This window comes from Hemicordylus capensis, chromosome 10, assembly GCF_027244095.1.
Source record: "Hemicordylus capensis ecotype Gifberg chromosome 10, rHemCap1.1.pri, whole genome shotgun sequence".
NCBI classification, from domain to species: domain Eukaryota; kingdom Metazoa; phylum Chordata; class Lepidosauria; order Squamata; family Cordylidae; genus Hemicordylus; species Hemicordylus capensis.
The window spans coordinates 10642231-10658686 of NC_069666.1; the positions used below are offsets into that span (position 1 = coordinate 10642231).

General features: G+C 45.7%; 1 protein-coding gene across 5 annotated transcripts in view; it reads right to left on the bottom strand.

The window, feature by feature from the left end:
- The window catches only part of SH3GL3 (SH3 domain containing GRB2 like 3, endophilin A3), a 196410-nt gene that overhangs the window by 1702 nt on the left and 178252 nt on the right, over window positions 1-16456 (bottom strand). For 4 of the 5 annotated variants that reach the window (XM_053271896.1, XM_053271895.1, XM_053271898.1 and 1 more), the window contains 7 exons: window positions 15917-15985; window positions 14109-14181; window positions 9759-9902; window positions 7047-7180; window positions 5920-6078; window positions 3047-3150; window positions 1919-2046 (listed from right to left, as the gene is read on the bottom strand). In XM_053271896.1, coding sequence (XP_053127871.1) covers window positions 1919-2046; window positions 3047-3150; window positions 5920-6078; window positions 7047-7180; window positions 9759-9902; window positions 14109-14181; window positions 15917-15925 — 751 coding nt within the window. In that variant the 5' untranslated portion in view covers window positions 15926-15985. Of the gene's footprint in view, window positions 1-192; window positions 257-1918; window positions 2047-3046; window positions 3151-5919; window positions 6079-7046; window positions 7181-9758; window positions 9903-14108; window positions 14182-15916; window positions 15986-16456 lie in introns of those variants that run through there. The other variant, XM_053271899.1, reaches the window with a different exon arrangement.

Consider the following 16456-nt stretch of genomic DNA (forward strand, 5'->3'; position numbering starts at 1 on the left):
TGCTGGGGGGGGGGAGTGTGGCAGGGGAGCCCAATGCTGGCAGGTTCGGCTGACACCCCGGGAGCGTGCACTCGCTGGCAACTGGCGGTTAGTGGAACTTGCAGCTGCGGCGGAATGAAGCTGCCCATTTGAAAACGAGTCAATCCCATGACTGGATTATTGAGGGAGAGTCCATCTCTCCTGCTAACTAGGCAAAGAAGTACCTTTTCATGTTAGCGCATGGGCCAGGCCCAGAAATGTTGACCATCGACAGCACCTGGGGAGACAAGTTGTACTCAGAGGGATTTTTGGCAACGTCTACCCCACTAGAGATGGAAACAAAGCGATAGCATTGTGGCTACTTACAGCTTTCTCTGCATTTTCACCCATTCTTTATCACTACTCCCCAAATGATTAGCATAAAATGCAGTCATTTTTGCATACAGGAAAGGATTAGGATCAGGATCAGGGTAACAATGAACAAATTGTTGTACTCTCTCCATGGCATAAACTTTGGATATTCTTGCCAATTTTCATTTCCATTCCTCTGACAACATCCATAAAATTGTATAGGTTTGTGTTTGAAAACTTTTATAAGCTTTGAAAGCACCATTACAAGTGTGACCGCTACAGGCCCGATGGTCAGGGCAATAAAATGACGATGCGCTGGTTGCTGGAAGAGTTGCATTCTTTCACCTGTTTTCCATCTCTAGGGATAGAGACCATGTCAAAAATCCCCATGAGCATCCATCTCCCCAAATGGGACTGGCCACCCCAGCTGGCTCATGTCCTTTGCGGCTTTTAAAAATTTAGCAGAAGGAAAGCAACAGGCCGTACTCAACCCCACACATCGTCCCTGGATGCCTTGGCCATTGTGGCTGGGGATGGTGGGAACTGGGATGGTGAGAAATCCGACACCATCTGTGGCCTCACATTTGAGAACCCTTGTAGTAAATAAATTAAGGGAGTCAGACCCCAGAATCATTCCTCGTCAGAATGATCTCATAGATTACTACAGAAATCTTCTTTCTGAAATTAGCAAAGTCCACAAGAGTGGTTTCATTGTCCCTTAACAAGCCCTCTTAATGGCATAATTCAACCATAACCTGAAACATTTTAAACTAAGGGCAAAGTAAATTCAATTGCGAAGCAGCAGCGACGGAAATCCGATACCACCACCCCACCCCCCCGCGCCCCGGCTGCAAGAGACATAAAAATCCAATCCAGCTCCTATGGGAATTCTTTATTGGGTAAATGTTAGCTTGGCAAGGATTATTAGGCAGTTTGGCGAAGGGAAAAGCTTAATGTTCTGCTCCCAATACTGCTGTCTTTTCAACTCCCTCCCTAATTGTTTGCACTTCTCTTTGGAGTGTACCTAGGACTGCTAAGCCATTTCAGACTTAAATCTGACTAAAACCACTGAGGAGGGCAGTCATGTTAGCCACAATCCAAAGTCAAGAGCTGGAGGGTCCCCAGACAGGACTCTAGGAAGACCAGTTGCCTACTGATGAGGGTGAGGCATCCTATAAGTATAGCAACAGAGGTTCTTCTAGTTTGGGCAGGGGAGGGGAGGAATAATATTGATCTGTCAAGGGCCCCCTGCAAAAAACTAAGACAGCTCTGCCACCAGAATGAAGAGGGGGGCAGGGGTATGTGGGTGGTCAGAAGCCCTGCCGAGGTCCTTCACTTATACGGTTGACTAACAGCCCCCATCCTAGTAATGTTAACTCAGAAATGTGTTGTGCTATGTTCAACCTCCTCCAAGCTGCTCTTTACCCCAGTAAGGGGGGGGGGGATCATGTAGCTGTGCAGTTTGCAGAGCAACTTGCATTGGGAAAGTGGGGAAGGCTATGAACTGAGAATACTTCAGTCCACAGCAAGCCACATATGTCCCAAAAAGGAACTAGGGAGGATGCCAATTTCACAATCACTTGCTCACCTGATAATTTCATTGATGAACTGAGTGATATTCCATTGTGCTGCTGCCCGTTGCTGATTTCCAGAACTGATCTTATCACTGGCTTTGGCTTGAATTCACATCTAGGGTGACTCGATACCACGTTGATCCTGAAAGAGGGAAATCAGGGACCAGGATCTATGATACCAGGAGCCACAAAGAATCATGCGATTTTCTATGTAACCACAAGGCTTTTAAAGCATCAAGAAGAGCAGCCCAGTTCTCCCAAACTCTCTCACCCCAACCTAAGGACCTGTCCAAGCCTATGGGCTTACAAGAAATTAAACCAATACTAAACATTTTAATATCAATGTATTATGATCATCAGGAATTTATGTGCTGTATTTATATCTTACATTGTTTTCCAATGTATGTTGTGCTCACAGGAACACAGGAAGCTGCCTTATACCGAGTCAGACCATTGGTCCATCTAGTTCAGTATGGTCTACACTGACCGGCAGCAGTTCTCCAAGGCTGCAGGCAGGAGTCTCTCCCAATCCTACTTGAAGATGTTAGGAATGGAACCTGCCTTCTGCCTGCAGATGCTCTACCACTGAGCTACGGCCCCATCCCCTAAGGCAATGGTTCCCAACCTAGGGGCCTCCAGATGTTGCTGAACTACAACTCCCATCACTCCCAGTCACGATAAATTGTAGCACCAGATGCCGCTGGAAGTCACAGGCAGGAGTTGAAGGCATGCCTTCTCACCTGCTGTTACTCCCCAGCAACTTGTAGTCAGAGGTCCCCTAAGAGCAAGTAAATACAGCCACAATGTTCCATCCACTAAAGCATCGTTAAGAGAAACTGGCACTTCTCAAAGCCTCCTCATGTGTTCTGAAAACTTAGAGCAGTTTGTTTTTGTTTTAAAAAGATACATCATCATTATTACTAAAAAAATATTTATACCCCACCCCTCCAGTACAATACTGCTCGGGGAAGTTCACAACAGTAAAAGTAATATAAGGTTTACAACAATAAAACAAATAAAACACAGCACAGGATAAAATCAATTAAAACCAACTCAATTAAAAACAAATAAAATAAAATATAAACTAAAAGGTCCATCCATTTATCATTAAAAAGTTTTTAAAGCCTGATCCACATTCTTACCTGTTCTGTAGCTTGCTCTGTAAGTCCTCTAGAATTTCTGTGGACAGTTTATGATAGTCTAGTGCGGCTTCTACCAAGACTAGCAGCTGACTAACTTGCTCTACCTAGAGAAAGCAACCAAAAGGAAGGTGAGTGGATTTTGAAACACTGTAAGGCCGGGCAGTAGGATTATCTCTATCCTGCAGCTGAGGGGCTGAGAAAGAGCAGCTTGCTGAGGCCAACAAGTGAATCCATGGCACTTGAACAACAAACGGGCAATTCCAAATTCCCAGCCTGACTCCTAGCCGCCATCCTGGCAGTGTTCCCTCTAACAGGGATTCCCAGATGTTGACTACAACTCCCAGCATCCCCATCGGAAATAGCCTTTGCTTGGAGGGGGTTATAGGAGTTGTAGTCAACAACAACTGGGAACCCCTGTTAGAGGGAACACTGCATCCTGCACCAGCTCTAAAATATGCCACCAACAGGGGCTGACATACAGAGCAAGGATCTGCCCCTGCTAACTCAGCAAAGAAAGACATTTTAAAAACTGTGATTATCTTTATTTAGGAGGGGGAGAGCAACTGGCCCTGTCCAACCCCAGCACAGCAACCTTCCAGAGGCTCTTGTTATCTGCCTTATGTTGCTTTTTAGGTTGTGAGCCCTTTAGGGACAGGGGACCATCTTATTTATGTATTATTTATTTTTCTACGTAAACTGCTTTGAGAACTTTTGTTAAAGTTAAGTATATAAATATTTGTAGTAGTAGTAGTAGTAGTAGTAGTAGTAGTAGTAGTAGTAGTAGTAGTAGTATTACAGTTGTCCCTCGCCAACCGCGGGTTTTCCAATCTCGGATTTGAGTATCCGCAACTGGGAGATTGTGGCAGGTCTTGCTAACCGGAGTATTTGCAGTTTGGTGAGATTCTTTTGGAAATTTGGGGGTTGGGGGGATTTGGGGGATCAGGTGGTCATTTCTGGGGATCAGGGGGCCATTTCTGTGGATCATGAAGTCATTTCCAGGGGTCGGGGCATTTTCTCTCTATTTTGGCCTGTTTTTTTCTGGGTTTTTTGCGACCGTGATTCCCTTAACCCCTGTTTTCAATGCTTTCCAACTGCTTCCCAACTGCGAATTTGCCAACCACGAGGTTTTCCAGGAATGAAACCCTCACAGTTGGCGAGGGACGACTGTAGTAGTAGTAGCTGCAGTGAGAGCAGCCTGGGAGAACTTCCCAACTAACTGTACTGGTACAGCAGCGAAACAGGAATTTTCAACCCCCTCCCCAGGAAGCCCTCAGTGCCACCTGAAAATATGTCCCCCGAGGGTTGTGCAATCCTACCCCATGGAAGGGGGCCAAAAACTGCAGCTTCCCTGCCACACTGGTGGGGGAGTTATGTAAGGTTGCTTTCTGACTGCACCATGCACCCTTGCTCTGTAAGACAACCAGTGGCTTTTTACTTGGGAACCACAAACACAAGTTCACGAAGCTCCCCAAAGCACTGCCTGAGAGCTGTACAACTGTCTACCAAGTCTGTGGAAAATTCTGCTATGCTACTGGAGAAATCCGCATGCTTTTTGTTTCATTTTTCAAAATGCCCTAATAAGTCATAGGAATATAGGAAGCTGCCTTCTACTGAATCTGACCATTGGTGCATCTAGCTCAGTATTGTCTTCACAGACTGGCAGCAGCCTCTCCAAGGTTGCAGGCAGGAGTTTCTCTTAGCCCTATCTGGAGTTGCTGCTAGGGAGAGAATCTGGGACGTTTTGCATGCAAGCAGACAGGTTCTTTTCCCAGAACAGCCATTAAGGGGAATATCTTACAGTGCTCACATATGTAGTCTCCTTATCAATATCAAACCAGGGTGGATCCTGCTTAGCAAAGGGGACAATTCATGCTTGCTCTCCTCCCATGAACAGGCATTCTGGGGAAATCCTCACTTCTTTCACTAGATGGCAGCATTCCTAAGGCAATCTAAACACCATCTGTCCCTCATATTTAAAGCTGCCATTAAATCCATATAATCCTGGAATAATTATAGACCATTCAAGGAAACAGGGTCAACCCAAGGGGGGCAGGGCTCTATAATAAGCTATGGAATAAATATACAGTCAGTCAGTCAGTCAGTCAGTCAGTCAGTCTCTCTCTCTCTCTCTCTCTCTCTCTCTCTCTCTCTCTCTCTCTCTCTCACACACACACACACACACACACACACACACACACACACACACACACACACCTTTATCTATATCATAACCATATCTCTCTTTATGCCTCTTCTAAGATTCTCCTTGCCTTGACTAGGGGTCAGGCAATAAGGGGAACGTGCCCTGGTGCAAAATGGGCAAAACTCAGGGGTGCACGTTTGTCGATCAAAATGTTTTAAAGCAATTAATCTAAACAATCAAATACTGCAGACCTAAGATTTTGATTTTTACGTATGTACACATGTGTCGGGCGGGGGGGGAGCTGCCTTACAAAGCGTTATGCCATTGGTCCATCTCGCCTAGTAATGACCACACTGACTGGCAGTGGCTCTCCAAGGTTTTAGGCAGGAATCTTGCCCAACCCTACCTGGAAATGCTGCCAGGGACTGAACCAGAGTCCTCCAGTATGCAAAGCAGATGCTCTACTGAGCTACAGTGGGGACATAGCTACAATTGAACAAGGGGTGGGGGGACCACTGTCCCCGGGCCCTTTGAGTGGGGGGTCCACCAGTTGGGTGACAGCTTGCTTCCCCCCCCCCCGCCCCTCCTCTCATGTCTCTGAAGAAGAAGGGGGGGCAGAGGGCATCTTCACTTTTTGTCTCCGGTCCCATTACTTCACCCCTGGCAATGGCCCCATCCCCACACAAACACCTGGCACTCTCCAAGACCTCAAGCAGGAGGGGGTGCTTACATCATTTTCTAAAAAATTGAACATGCTCCTTTCTGCCAGCTCTTTGGACTCTTCAAACTTCTCCACCGCTTGCTTAACCTCTTCATCTGGGATCTTCCCTAGGCGCTTCTTTTTGTAATCGTAATCCAAACGCCGACCTTCCAGTTTCTTCAGATGGTGCTATTAAAATGAAAGAAAGAAAGAAAAAGAAATCCAATGGTTAGATGAAAAAGCAGGAAGCCCCAAATGAGCAGGGAGAGGTTTTGCCATCATGCTTTTGTTAAGGATGTGATTACTTTGATTTACGCAGTTGGGGGAGGCTTACTGAATTATGCAGGCCAAAATAAAAAAGAATTTAAAAAATCCAGCATCTGTGAACACTCCAAGTATTGCTCAGCAATAAATCTTTACATGCTGGACACTTCGCCGAATGTGAAAAGTCTTACTGTCCAAATGAGAAGCAAGGCTGCCAAAATATGGTTTCCCTTTATATCCTGGCTCTCTGTCAGGTTCTATTGTTTTCTCTCTCTCCCTGTCCTCCAGGCAGCTAATATTCAAAGGCTCTATGCAGAAATAATGCTTAACTATGGTGTATTACCCATGGTTAAGTTATTACATCTAAAACATAGCTAAAGATTGCACACCTGCCAAGATGTAAACCATGGCTTGAAATGAATTTGAAAACTGCAGTTCCTAGTACAATCTTACCCTGTGTAAACATGCCAAGCAGGGACCTGGTGCAATCTTCACAGTGCCATTTATGGGTCAGCTCTTGCATTCCGAGAAGAACACACACACACACGCTTTATTTTATTATTGCTACTTTTCAAGTGACTGGGGGAAAGGTTGGGTTCTTCTCAGAATCCATGATCTGGCCAGCAGGTGGAGCTACAAAAATTGCACAAGATCACACTAGGAAGGAGTACAGAAGCCTGCAGGGGTATCTGTATGGAGAGGATTGTAGTGAGAAGAGGAAATGCCTTTGGTTCAGGCATGGTTCTCTGCACTGATGTTCTTGCCTTTAATGGCTGAGCTGGGAGGACTAAAGGGGTGGGAGGGACTTAAGAAGACTTGAGAAGACTAGGAAAATTTCTCATTGCTTGACTCAGAAAACTTTGTAGCAAATTTTAAAGTTGGTAAAAACTCACCCCGATCTCTTTCAAGTCTTTGTCTTGCAACAACTGTAGAGGATCAATGAAATTTTGCTTGACGTTGATGTCTAGGGAGTCTTTTACTTCGGCCATTTGCTTCATGCTCTCCCCCACATCAATCAGTGCAGTGCCTTATGGGAAGAAGAAACACTTGGGCATCATGCATGGAATCACATGTAAACAAAAACAAAAGCAAACAATTCAGAAACCTAGGATTAATTCACAAATTCCATGTTCATCCTTCAGTTTCGGTACTTTGGGCAACTTTTGCTTTCCTTTTTTTTTTCCTTATACCTCTCCAGACTACATACTGTAGACAGGACTAGTTCACAACATGTTGCTGTCCACTTGCACAGAGAGTTGAGCTCCTTCTTTCTCTTATGTGTTCTAAAAGTATATCTGTTGGAGTCTAAGGAAAGTGTCCCGTCCCCCGATCAAGGTAACTCAGAATAAAACGCTCCTCCCCAGGAGCATTTAGAGCCAGCCAGCTCCTATTTCTGCTGACCTCCTCATCCCTGGCCATAAGTTCTGCATCCAGGGCCATCCTGACACTTCCCCTCTGGCCCCTCCCCTGTGGGCCAAGCTGTCTCCCCCCCCCCAGCTGTTTCCTCGGCAGCCTCTAGGGCAGCCATGGCCCTAAGCCCCACCCCTGCTTCTGGCACCATCACCCAGCGCAGTAGCAGTGGGGCAGGGACAGCCCTCCCAATGTCGCCATGCGGGCCCAGCCCTGGATGGTCGACTCCATGGCCTCCTTGCTCTGCCTGTAGCCAAGGGGAGGGTCCTGCTGGCTCCTCTCAAGGTCAGAAGCCCCCCATTGCTTCCCTTTCTGCCGTTGAGTGGCCCAGTGAGTGCCCTGAACCCCCAGAAAAACCAAACCCCTCCAGGGAGGGCCCAGCAAACTGTAAAAAAATATCGTAGAGGAAAATAAGAGGACCTCCTCCAAGTTCCCTCACCTTTGGAGGTGAGGTGAGTGGCAACCAAGGAGGGGGCCTTTTCCAATGTTGGTATCCAAATTCTGGACCTCTTTCCCAAGGTAGTACACCTGGTGCCTACATGGTTGTCTTTCAGGTGTTTAAACACAGTCTGTCCTGTATTTTATTGGAACTTTTATTGACTTTTATTTGAAGCTGTGGCTGCTCTTTGGTATGCAGCTCCCTCCCCTTCTTGAAATTAATCTACTGGGTGTGCTTTCCAAGGTTTTTAATCTATGGGTGTTCACCTGTTTTGATCCTCTGATTCCCCCCCCCCCGATTTGGCCTAATATTGCTTGTTATCTGCCTTGAGGTGTTGCAATGGAGCCAGCCATGTACCTGCTGCGCTCACACATAAATCAGGGGGCAGGATTTACAATTGAAAAGAAAGAATGAATCTCAGAGAGGGATATGAAAACCACCCCATTTCCTGTGCCTGTCAGATGCTTCAGCTGTGCTGCCTCGAAATATACCCCCTCACACACTTTGCCATTCACAGATGGAGAAACGGGGGGTGGGGGCATTGCGGTGATTTTCAAGGACAGAGGTGGCTGACCAGCAGCAGCGGTGCACAGTCCTCCTGGTAGCCACTGGCTGGAAAGATGCAATTCCCCACCCACCACCACCCATCAGAATGCCCCCCTGAATGAAGCTACATCATCATGTAGCATCATTCCTGGAGCATTCTGGGAGGAAAATGGCAGCTGGCAGCTGCTGGGAATGCCGCTGCTGGACCTGATGGCTTCAGTAAAAAGAGAAAAGCCAATGAAGCCATCCCCACATTTTACCGTTTAGGAGAGGAGAGCTGGTCTTGTGTTAGCAAGCATGACTTGTCCCCTTAGCTAAGCAGGGTCCACCCTGGTTGCATATGAATGGGAGACTAGAAGTGTGAGCACTGTAAGATATTCCCCTTAAGGGGCGGAGCTGCTCTGGGAAGAGCAGAAGGTTCCAAGTTCCCTCCCTGGCAGCATCTCCAAGATAGGGCTGAAAGGGACTCCTGCCTGCAACCTCAGAGAAGCCGTTGCCAGTCTGTGAAGACAATACTGAGCTAGATAGACCAATGGTCAGTAAGTGGCAACTTCCTATGTTCCTACCTTGCTCCCCCCAAAATATCAAGACATAAGTTCTCATCTAAGAATTTGCAGCTCAGCCCTAGCTTCTGCCTCTTCTCTCAGATGTGTTCCTTGTGACCTTGCCTCTTCTCCCTGTTGGAGACACAGCTCCAGCAGCATCGCCTCTGTTTTATTGACCCCTCGGGGCATTGGGAATAGAGATAGTAAGCAAGGGTCTCCCTCTTTGTCCCCCCACTCTTGTTCTCTCTCTCTCTCTCTCTCTCTCTCTGCGCTCTAGCTTCCACTGATTGGGAGACTGATCCTCCCAGGTATCCCCCTCCTCTTCCCACCTGCTTGCTGTATTTTTACCTTTCCTTGTCCTGCTCTCGCATGATGAAGACATAGAAAGGTCAGGGAAACAGGCTTTCTATCCAAGTATGTAACTTCCTTAATAAAGCTTTACAGGTATTTGGACCTTAAATGTGTCTCAAGATACTCGTACTGGGCTTTATTCTTCTCGCATGCTCTGTTATAACTGGGATCACTGAAATCCCTTCCCTACAACACTCCCTTGGGTCCCTTCCCCACTGCAAGCTTCTTGGGCAGGGACCTCTGCATATGATACAAGCATCCATCAAGCGCCACAGACATGGATACAGAAACACTGCATAGCTGTTCAGGCTCACCAAACACAGACTCCTCTCCCAGTTCTCTCCCATACCGCAGCATACAGTCTCCGAGCAGCCCTTCTGTCTGTGGATATCCTGTGGCTTTAACTTGTCCCCGGATCTTGGACACAGTGTTCAGCATTCCCAGCTTGGCTCTGTATGCTTAAAGAGAGAGCGGGACAGACACATGGATGCAGAAATGCACAGGAAGGACCAGGTCAGTGTTTGCATTATCCCCATAAGTGCAGAAATGGGGAAATAAAACTGGTGTTATAAGCAAAGCTATTTGTTTGTTGTGAATGCGAGAGGGCAGAAAACAGGAAGGCCATGATATTGGTGCAAAACTCAGCTTCCGAAGAATCTCAGACTTCATTTTACACAGGAACACAGGAAGCTGCCTTATACCGAGTCAGACCATTGGTCCATCCATCTCAGTATTGTCTACTGACTGGCAGTGGATCTCCCAATTTCCAGGCAGGAATCTCTCCAAGCCTGGAAGATGCTGCCAGGGGCCGAAAGCAGATGCTCTACCCCTGAGATATGGAACCCATTTTAAAGAAGCACGTTTCTAGTCCTTATGGCTGAAAAGTTATGGCTGAAGGCATGTGGGCTAAAATGCCTGTTAAAACCTTAGACGCCAAAGGGGTGCATGACTAAGCTTTCCAGGGAGTGAGTTCAGTGCCCTGCTTAGCTTATTGATTTTGCTAGCCACGCAAAAGAGCAAAGTAAGTTAAGTGAAATAGTAAAAGTGGCAGAATTGTGCAAAATAAGGGAAATGACATTTATTTAGTCTGCATAACTGTGCATGCCTTACAGGATTCTACTTTGTAATGGCACAGAGTTTATATGTTCGTTCGTTCGTTCGTTCGTTCTCTCTCTCTCTCTCTCTCTCTCTCTCTCTCTCTCTCTCTCTCTCTCTCTATATATATATATATATATATATATATATATATATATATGAGAGAGAGAGAGTGCCCCTGCTAACATAGTGATTCTATTTAGCAAGGGGAGAGTAACTGGCCCTATCCACCCCCAGCACAGTACCCCTCCAGTGACTGTTGCTGGTGTCTATCTTGTGTTTCATTTTAGATTGTGAGCCCTTTGGGGACAAGATTCCATCTTATTTCTCTGTGTAAACCACACTGAGCCATTTTTGGAAGGGCAGTATAGAAATCAAACAAACAAACAGAAATATAATGAGTAAGACATTTCGGCTTCCGCCTTCTTCAGCTGCTCTGAGGTTATAGGGAAGGTACAGTAGCTGCAATAAGAATTACAGAATGTCCAGGATGGAGTGTTCAGCCATCTAAGATGGGGTGCTGTGGAATATATAGTCAGCACAAAGTACACACAGTCCTGGTTATCAGAATTACCAGGACACTGAATGGGAAATGCTTTAAGCCTTAGGGAAAATTGTGGTATACATATTAAGCATTATTATGACGATGATTCCAAATTGCATCCAAGCCAGTGGGTGTTTTGAGTAGGTCAGATATGCAAGACGGCGCTGTGCTGGAGTCAAAGCAGACCTTTCCACTGAACTGAGCCTGCAGTGAATGAAGCTCTTAACAGACCTTGCTCTGAATGCCATTTGTTCTCTGTCTGCAAGAGTAAAGTCCAGATGACTAATCTCCTCCTTCCTCTCTGCTCAGCATACGCTTTGTGAATTATGCACCCAGTTACTATTGTCACACCCACAAAAGGAGCTGAACTGGGCTGATGAATATGTACAGGAACCCAAAGAGAAAGAAATCCTCTGTTTTGTCACGTATTTTACATATGCCATGTTTCATACTCACAAAAATATTAGCCAATTCAATGTATGGCATATAAGAAGAACAGCACATGGTTAGATTCCAAGGGTCAGCTACTATGATCAGTTCCTATGGGGAAGTGTCAAAAAAGATAATATTTGCCATTTCTCTGTGGCTGCCCATTCACATAAATGCACTCCACTTTCAGTGGAGAGCTCTGATATAATTTGATGAAATGTGGTCACTGGAAAATCTCATTAAATTTTGTATGATTCTGTCTCCATGGGTTGAATCTAAGTTTTGCATTGTGGATTTAAAAACTTAAATCCTATTTAAACCTAAATTAAATATAATAAAGTACAATTAGATTTCCCTCTCAAGGAAGAGAGCTGGTCTGTAAGGAAGAGAGCTGGTCTTGTTGTTGCAAGCATGACTTGTCCCCTTAGCTAAGCAGGGTCCACCCTGGTTTCATATGAAAGGGAGACTAGAAGTGTGAGCACTGAAAGATATTCCCCTCAGGGGATGGAGCCGCTCTGGGAAGAGCATCTAGGTTCCAAGTTCCCTCCCTGGCATCTCCAAGATAGGGCTGAGAGAAACTCCTGCCTGTAACCTTGGAGAAGCTGCTGCCAGTTTGTGTAGACAATACTGAGCGAGATGGACCAATGGTCTGACTCAGTATATGGCAGCTTCCTACGTTCCTATGACTGATTAGCAGGTAGGCAGACTGGGGGTTTTAGGAATCGAGGAAGCTGCCTTATACCAAGTCAGACCATTGATCCTTCTAGCTCAGTATTGTACACTGACTGGCAGAGGCTTCTCCAAGGTCTCAGGCAGGAGAATTCTCTTGCCCTACCTGGAGATGCTGCTAGGGATTGAACCTGGGGCCTTCTCCATGCAAAGCAGATGCTCGATGGCCCCATTATAGCATAGCAAAATGTAACCAAATTGTGCCATGTACTATTAGCTGTTGCTGAAAAGCTTCTCTAAGCTTCTGTTCTCTCTGAGCTTCTGTTCACTCCATGAATAACACCTCCTTTGGGTAGCAACAAGATCATTCTCATCAGTTTGCATGGACTTAATAAGAGGACCACTGCTATTAAAAATGTGGGAAAGACAGGCAAATTAACACCTTCATTCCTTAAGCCAGGCCGAGCTGGTGATCAGGGAGCTGGATTCTCAGGAGCGAACTATGTGAGGATCTCCCTACTTTGCTGCCACCACTCAGATCTGTTCTGGCAGCATCTGATTCTAAAAATCATCTTCTTCCCCCTCTTATTGGTGTAATAGCGTGGGGTATCTCTTCTGTTGACATAGGAGAGGAAATGAACATTCTTATTCCTTGATAATACTAAAACAACAAGTTCTATTGTTTTAGTACAGTTTCTTAAAGCGTGATGGTTACAAGCTTTCAGTGTAAATTTAGCATATTGGTTTCAGGGTGTTGTCAAAATTCTTAATTTACGAAGTACAGTAGGGTTGCTATTTTTCATATAATGAACCGTTGTAGTTGTCTTATCTTCTGGCTCCAGCTTGGGGTTGGAATACTTCGGTGGAATATTTTGTGTCTGACCTGCCTGCTTTCTGAGGACTCTTAGGTCTTTACACAGGCAATGAGGCTGTTCACATGTGCAGCAAAGATTGGGCTTGGATGGCTTAGCCCAAACTTTGCTGCATGTGTGAACCATTGGAAGCCATGTGGCTCCTGCCAGCAGCATGGCAGCAAACCCACCTCTGGAGCCCACCTCCAAAATGAGGTTGTGCGTTCTGTTAGCCCCATTTTGTTGACCGTCTGCCAGCCCTGGCTACTTGCAGATGGGAGACTTATGGGATTTCTGGGGGCGGGGGTCTGATACGTCCTGGCCCCAACCCTCCACCACTGCTGGGGAAAGCTGGAGTCCATTAGGGTGCGCGATCTGTGCACGGACAGGGCAATCATCCACATGGGAGATAAGGTTTTAACAGCCTTCCTCCCCATGAACCCCAAGCCGTTTCTCATGGATCGTGAGAAAGGGCCGAATGCCTTCTTTATAGAGAACAGATTTACCCCCTGCTTTCTACTTAAGCCTTGTTTCTCTCTTCCTAGGAGAAGCCCTTCCTGCTCTATACTCCTTTCTCTTCAAAGCCTCCACTCCCTTTCCCTTATTAACCATCTGCCTCTCTCTCACTGTCTTCTCTCCTGCATTCCAGGAGAGCCAGCGTGGTGTAGTGGTTAGAGTGCTGGACTAGGACCGGGGAGACCCGAGTTCAAATCCCCATTCAGCCATGAAAACTAGCTGGGTGACTTTGGGCCAGTCACTTCTCTCTCAGCCTAACCTACTTCACAGGGTTGTTGTGAAAGAGAAACTCAAGTATGCAGTACACCGCTCTGGGCTCCTTGGAGGAAGAGCGGGATATAAAATGTAATAATAATAATAAATAATAATAATTCCAAACAGGGTTTCTCTGCCCTCCCTGCAGGGGTTTTGCTGCCACTGCTGTCAGTCAACCTCCTACACCTACTTATACATTTCTATAAACATAACATTTAAAACATATATTTGCAACTGTAAACACATGCAAATAACACCTTTAGAAATACAAAACGCCACAAGTTGTGAGAATTTTTGTTCTTTACCTGGATTCGGCTGCAGATACTCCGTGGCTTTTGATAGGAGTTCCACCACAGCCTTGTTGGTGACATCAATTTTCTGCACACACAAAAAACCCTGAGTGAGCTCTTCAAGGAAACTATTACTCTGCACTGATACTGCACACAGCCACTGAGTTCTTTGCAAATACGGCATATAATTGCCCACATTTATTTTTAGGAGATGACCACAGAAGGTAACCAGAGTACAATTAAAGGGAATGAAGTCACCCAGGCTGACAAACTTGGACACTGGGTTTGCAGGGGAGGGAGATGATGAAATGCAGTTGTGGCAAGAGTATGTTCTGCCTTGAAAAACAACACTGTAGAATAGAAGCGGCACGCACACAGTCCCTCCCAACACTGAACATCACATTTTGCCAAACACACAGTCCAAAGATGGCAAAAAAAGAATGACCCAGAATCCACAGTGCCCGCGCTGCAGTAACATCATGGGCACAAGTTTCTCTCTCGCAGACAATTATGACTCCATCCTTAACTACAACCGCTACTACAGCACAGCAGTACCCTTAGCAGCCAGGAAACATAGCCATTAGCTCAACCAGAATAATGTCTTCAGCCACATTTTGACTGAGTACGCCTTGCAAAGCAGATTGCAGAGTAGACCAGAGCAGTGAGTGAAGCACAAGCTAGTCAAGACCAGACATGGAGCTCATCACAGCAAGCACCAAGAAATATTACTTACAGACACACAGAGCTGACCTGCCACTAACCATTTCTTGCCACATCACCATCTCACAACAGACCAAACCACAGTTCAAGGCAGGCAGGCACCCTGGTTCTGACTTTGTCAATCTGAGATTCAGCAAAACCCAATAGTTATAGCAGCAAGCAATAGCACAGCATTAGACACAGTGCTGATGGAAGTAAACCACAAAATCAAACCTTGTTTGATTCCTTCTTCCTCTTCCTCTCTCTCTGCCTCCCAGTCCCTTTGAATACATTTTGAAATTCCCTCCAAAAGTGTCCCCCCTCCCCCCAGCCAATGGGAGCACAGTTGCCCAATGCCAACCCTTGATTTGAATGGCAACAAGCCTACCAAGAAGCAAAGAGATCTCATGCCAATTGGAAGCCAGTGCCAGAAAATCAATCAGCAATGGGGGGAAGCCAGCCAAAATGGCCACTTTGTCACGCGACAAAGTCATGCGAATCAAGTTGCCTTGTATCAGGGCTGGTTCAATTCAACCTTGAATCAGCCCTTTCATTTAAGGAGCAATTTGATTCACGGTCGAATCCACGAATCGCCCCCAAGTCAGTGCAAATTGATTCACACATGTATCGAATTGCACATCCCTACAATGTTTGAAAAGATGTTTCAAAGCTGGGGGTGGGGGGGGGGAGAAAAAAAAACCACTATAAAATTTTCTCAATGTTGTCAGAGGAATGGAAAACTGGCAGGAATGTTCTCTGAAGATTACTCCATGGAGAGAGTTTGACAATTTGTTAATTGCTACTCTAATCCAGGGTAGGCAACCTTGACTCCCCAAAAGCTGGGGAGCCAAGGTTGCCTACTCCTACCCCAATCTTTTCCTCTGTGCAAAAATGGCTGCAATTTTACCCTAATCATTTGGGGATAGGGATGAAGAAGGGGTGATGACTCAAACAAAGCTGTAAGTCCAACAATGCTATCACCTATTTTCCATCTCTCAGGGGATAGATGTTGCCTGAAATCAATATAAGCTTTTGTTTCCTGAGATGGTACCAATGCCCAAAATTTGTGGGCCTGGCTCGTGGACTAATACAAAACCTTGAACATTTGCACAGACACGCCTTACCCTTTCCATCTCTTGGAAGTCATCGTCTAGTTTTGTTCCTTCGGCTCCACTGATTTTCTCACTGAATAGCTGCAACAAAAGACAAGAACAATGGTTCTGATATAGTTGTGTTTTAAATGTCTTGTTTTTGTTTTTAACTAATGTTTTAATGTTGTTTTTATCTTGTTGTAAACTGCCCAGAGACATACGTTTTGGGCGGTATAAACACATGCTAAATAAAATGAATGAATGTATGAATGAATGAATGAATGAATGAATGAATAAATAAATAATGAATATCGTGCAAACAAAAACCCCAAGTAATACTGGCTGCAGAAGTGACAAATGAAAAGACCCTAAGAAGACCTAAGGGGCACCAAAAGCCTTTCAGGAGCAGGTAGTACTCAAGAAACAAGCCCCTGCAATGGTACAAACAGTGATGGGCTGTACATACATCCTCCATATGAAGGTGTCAGTTCATACAGTCAACATTTCCACAAGGACCCAGCCAGGCCATGAGCCGGCAGCAACCTCTTACGCTCCCAGAGACAATAGCACAGA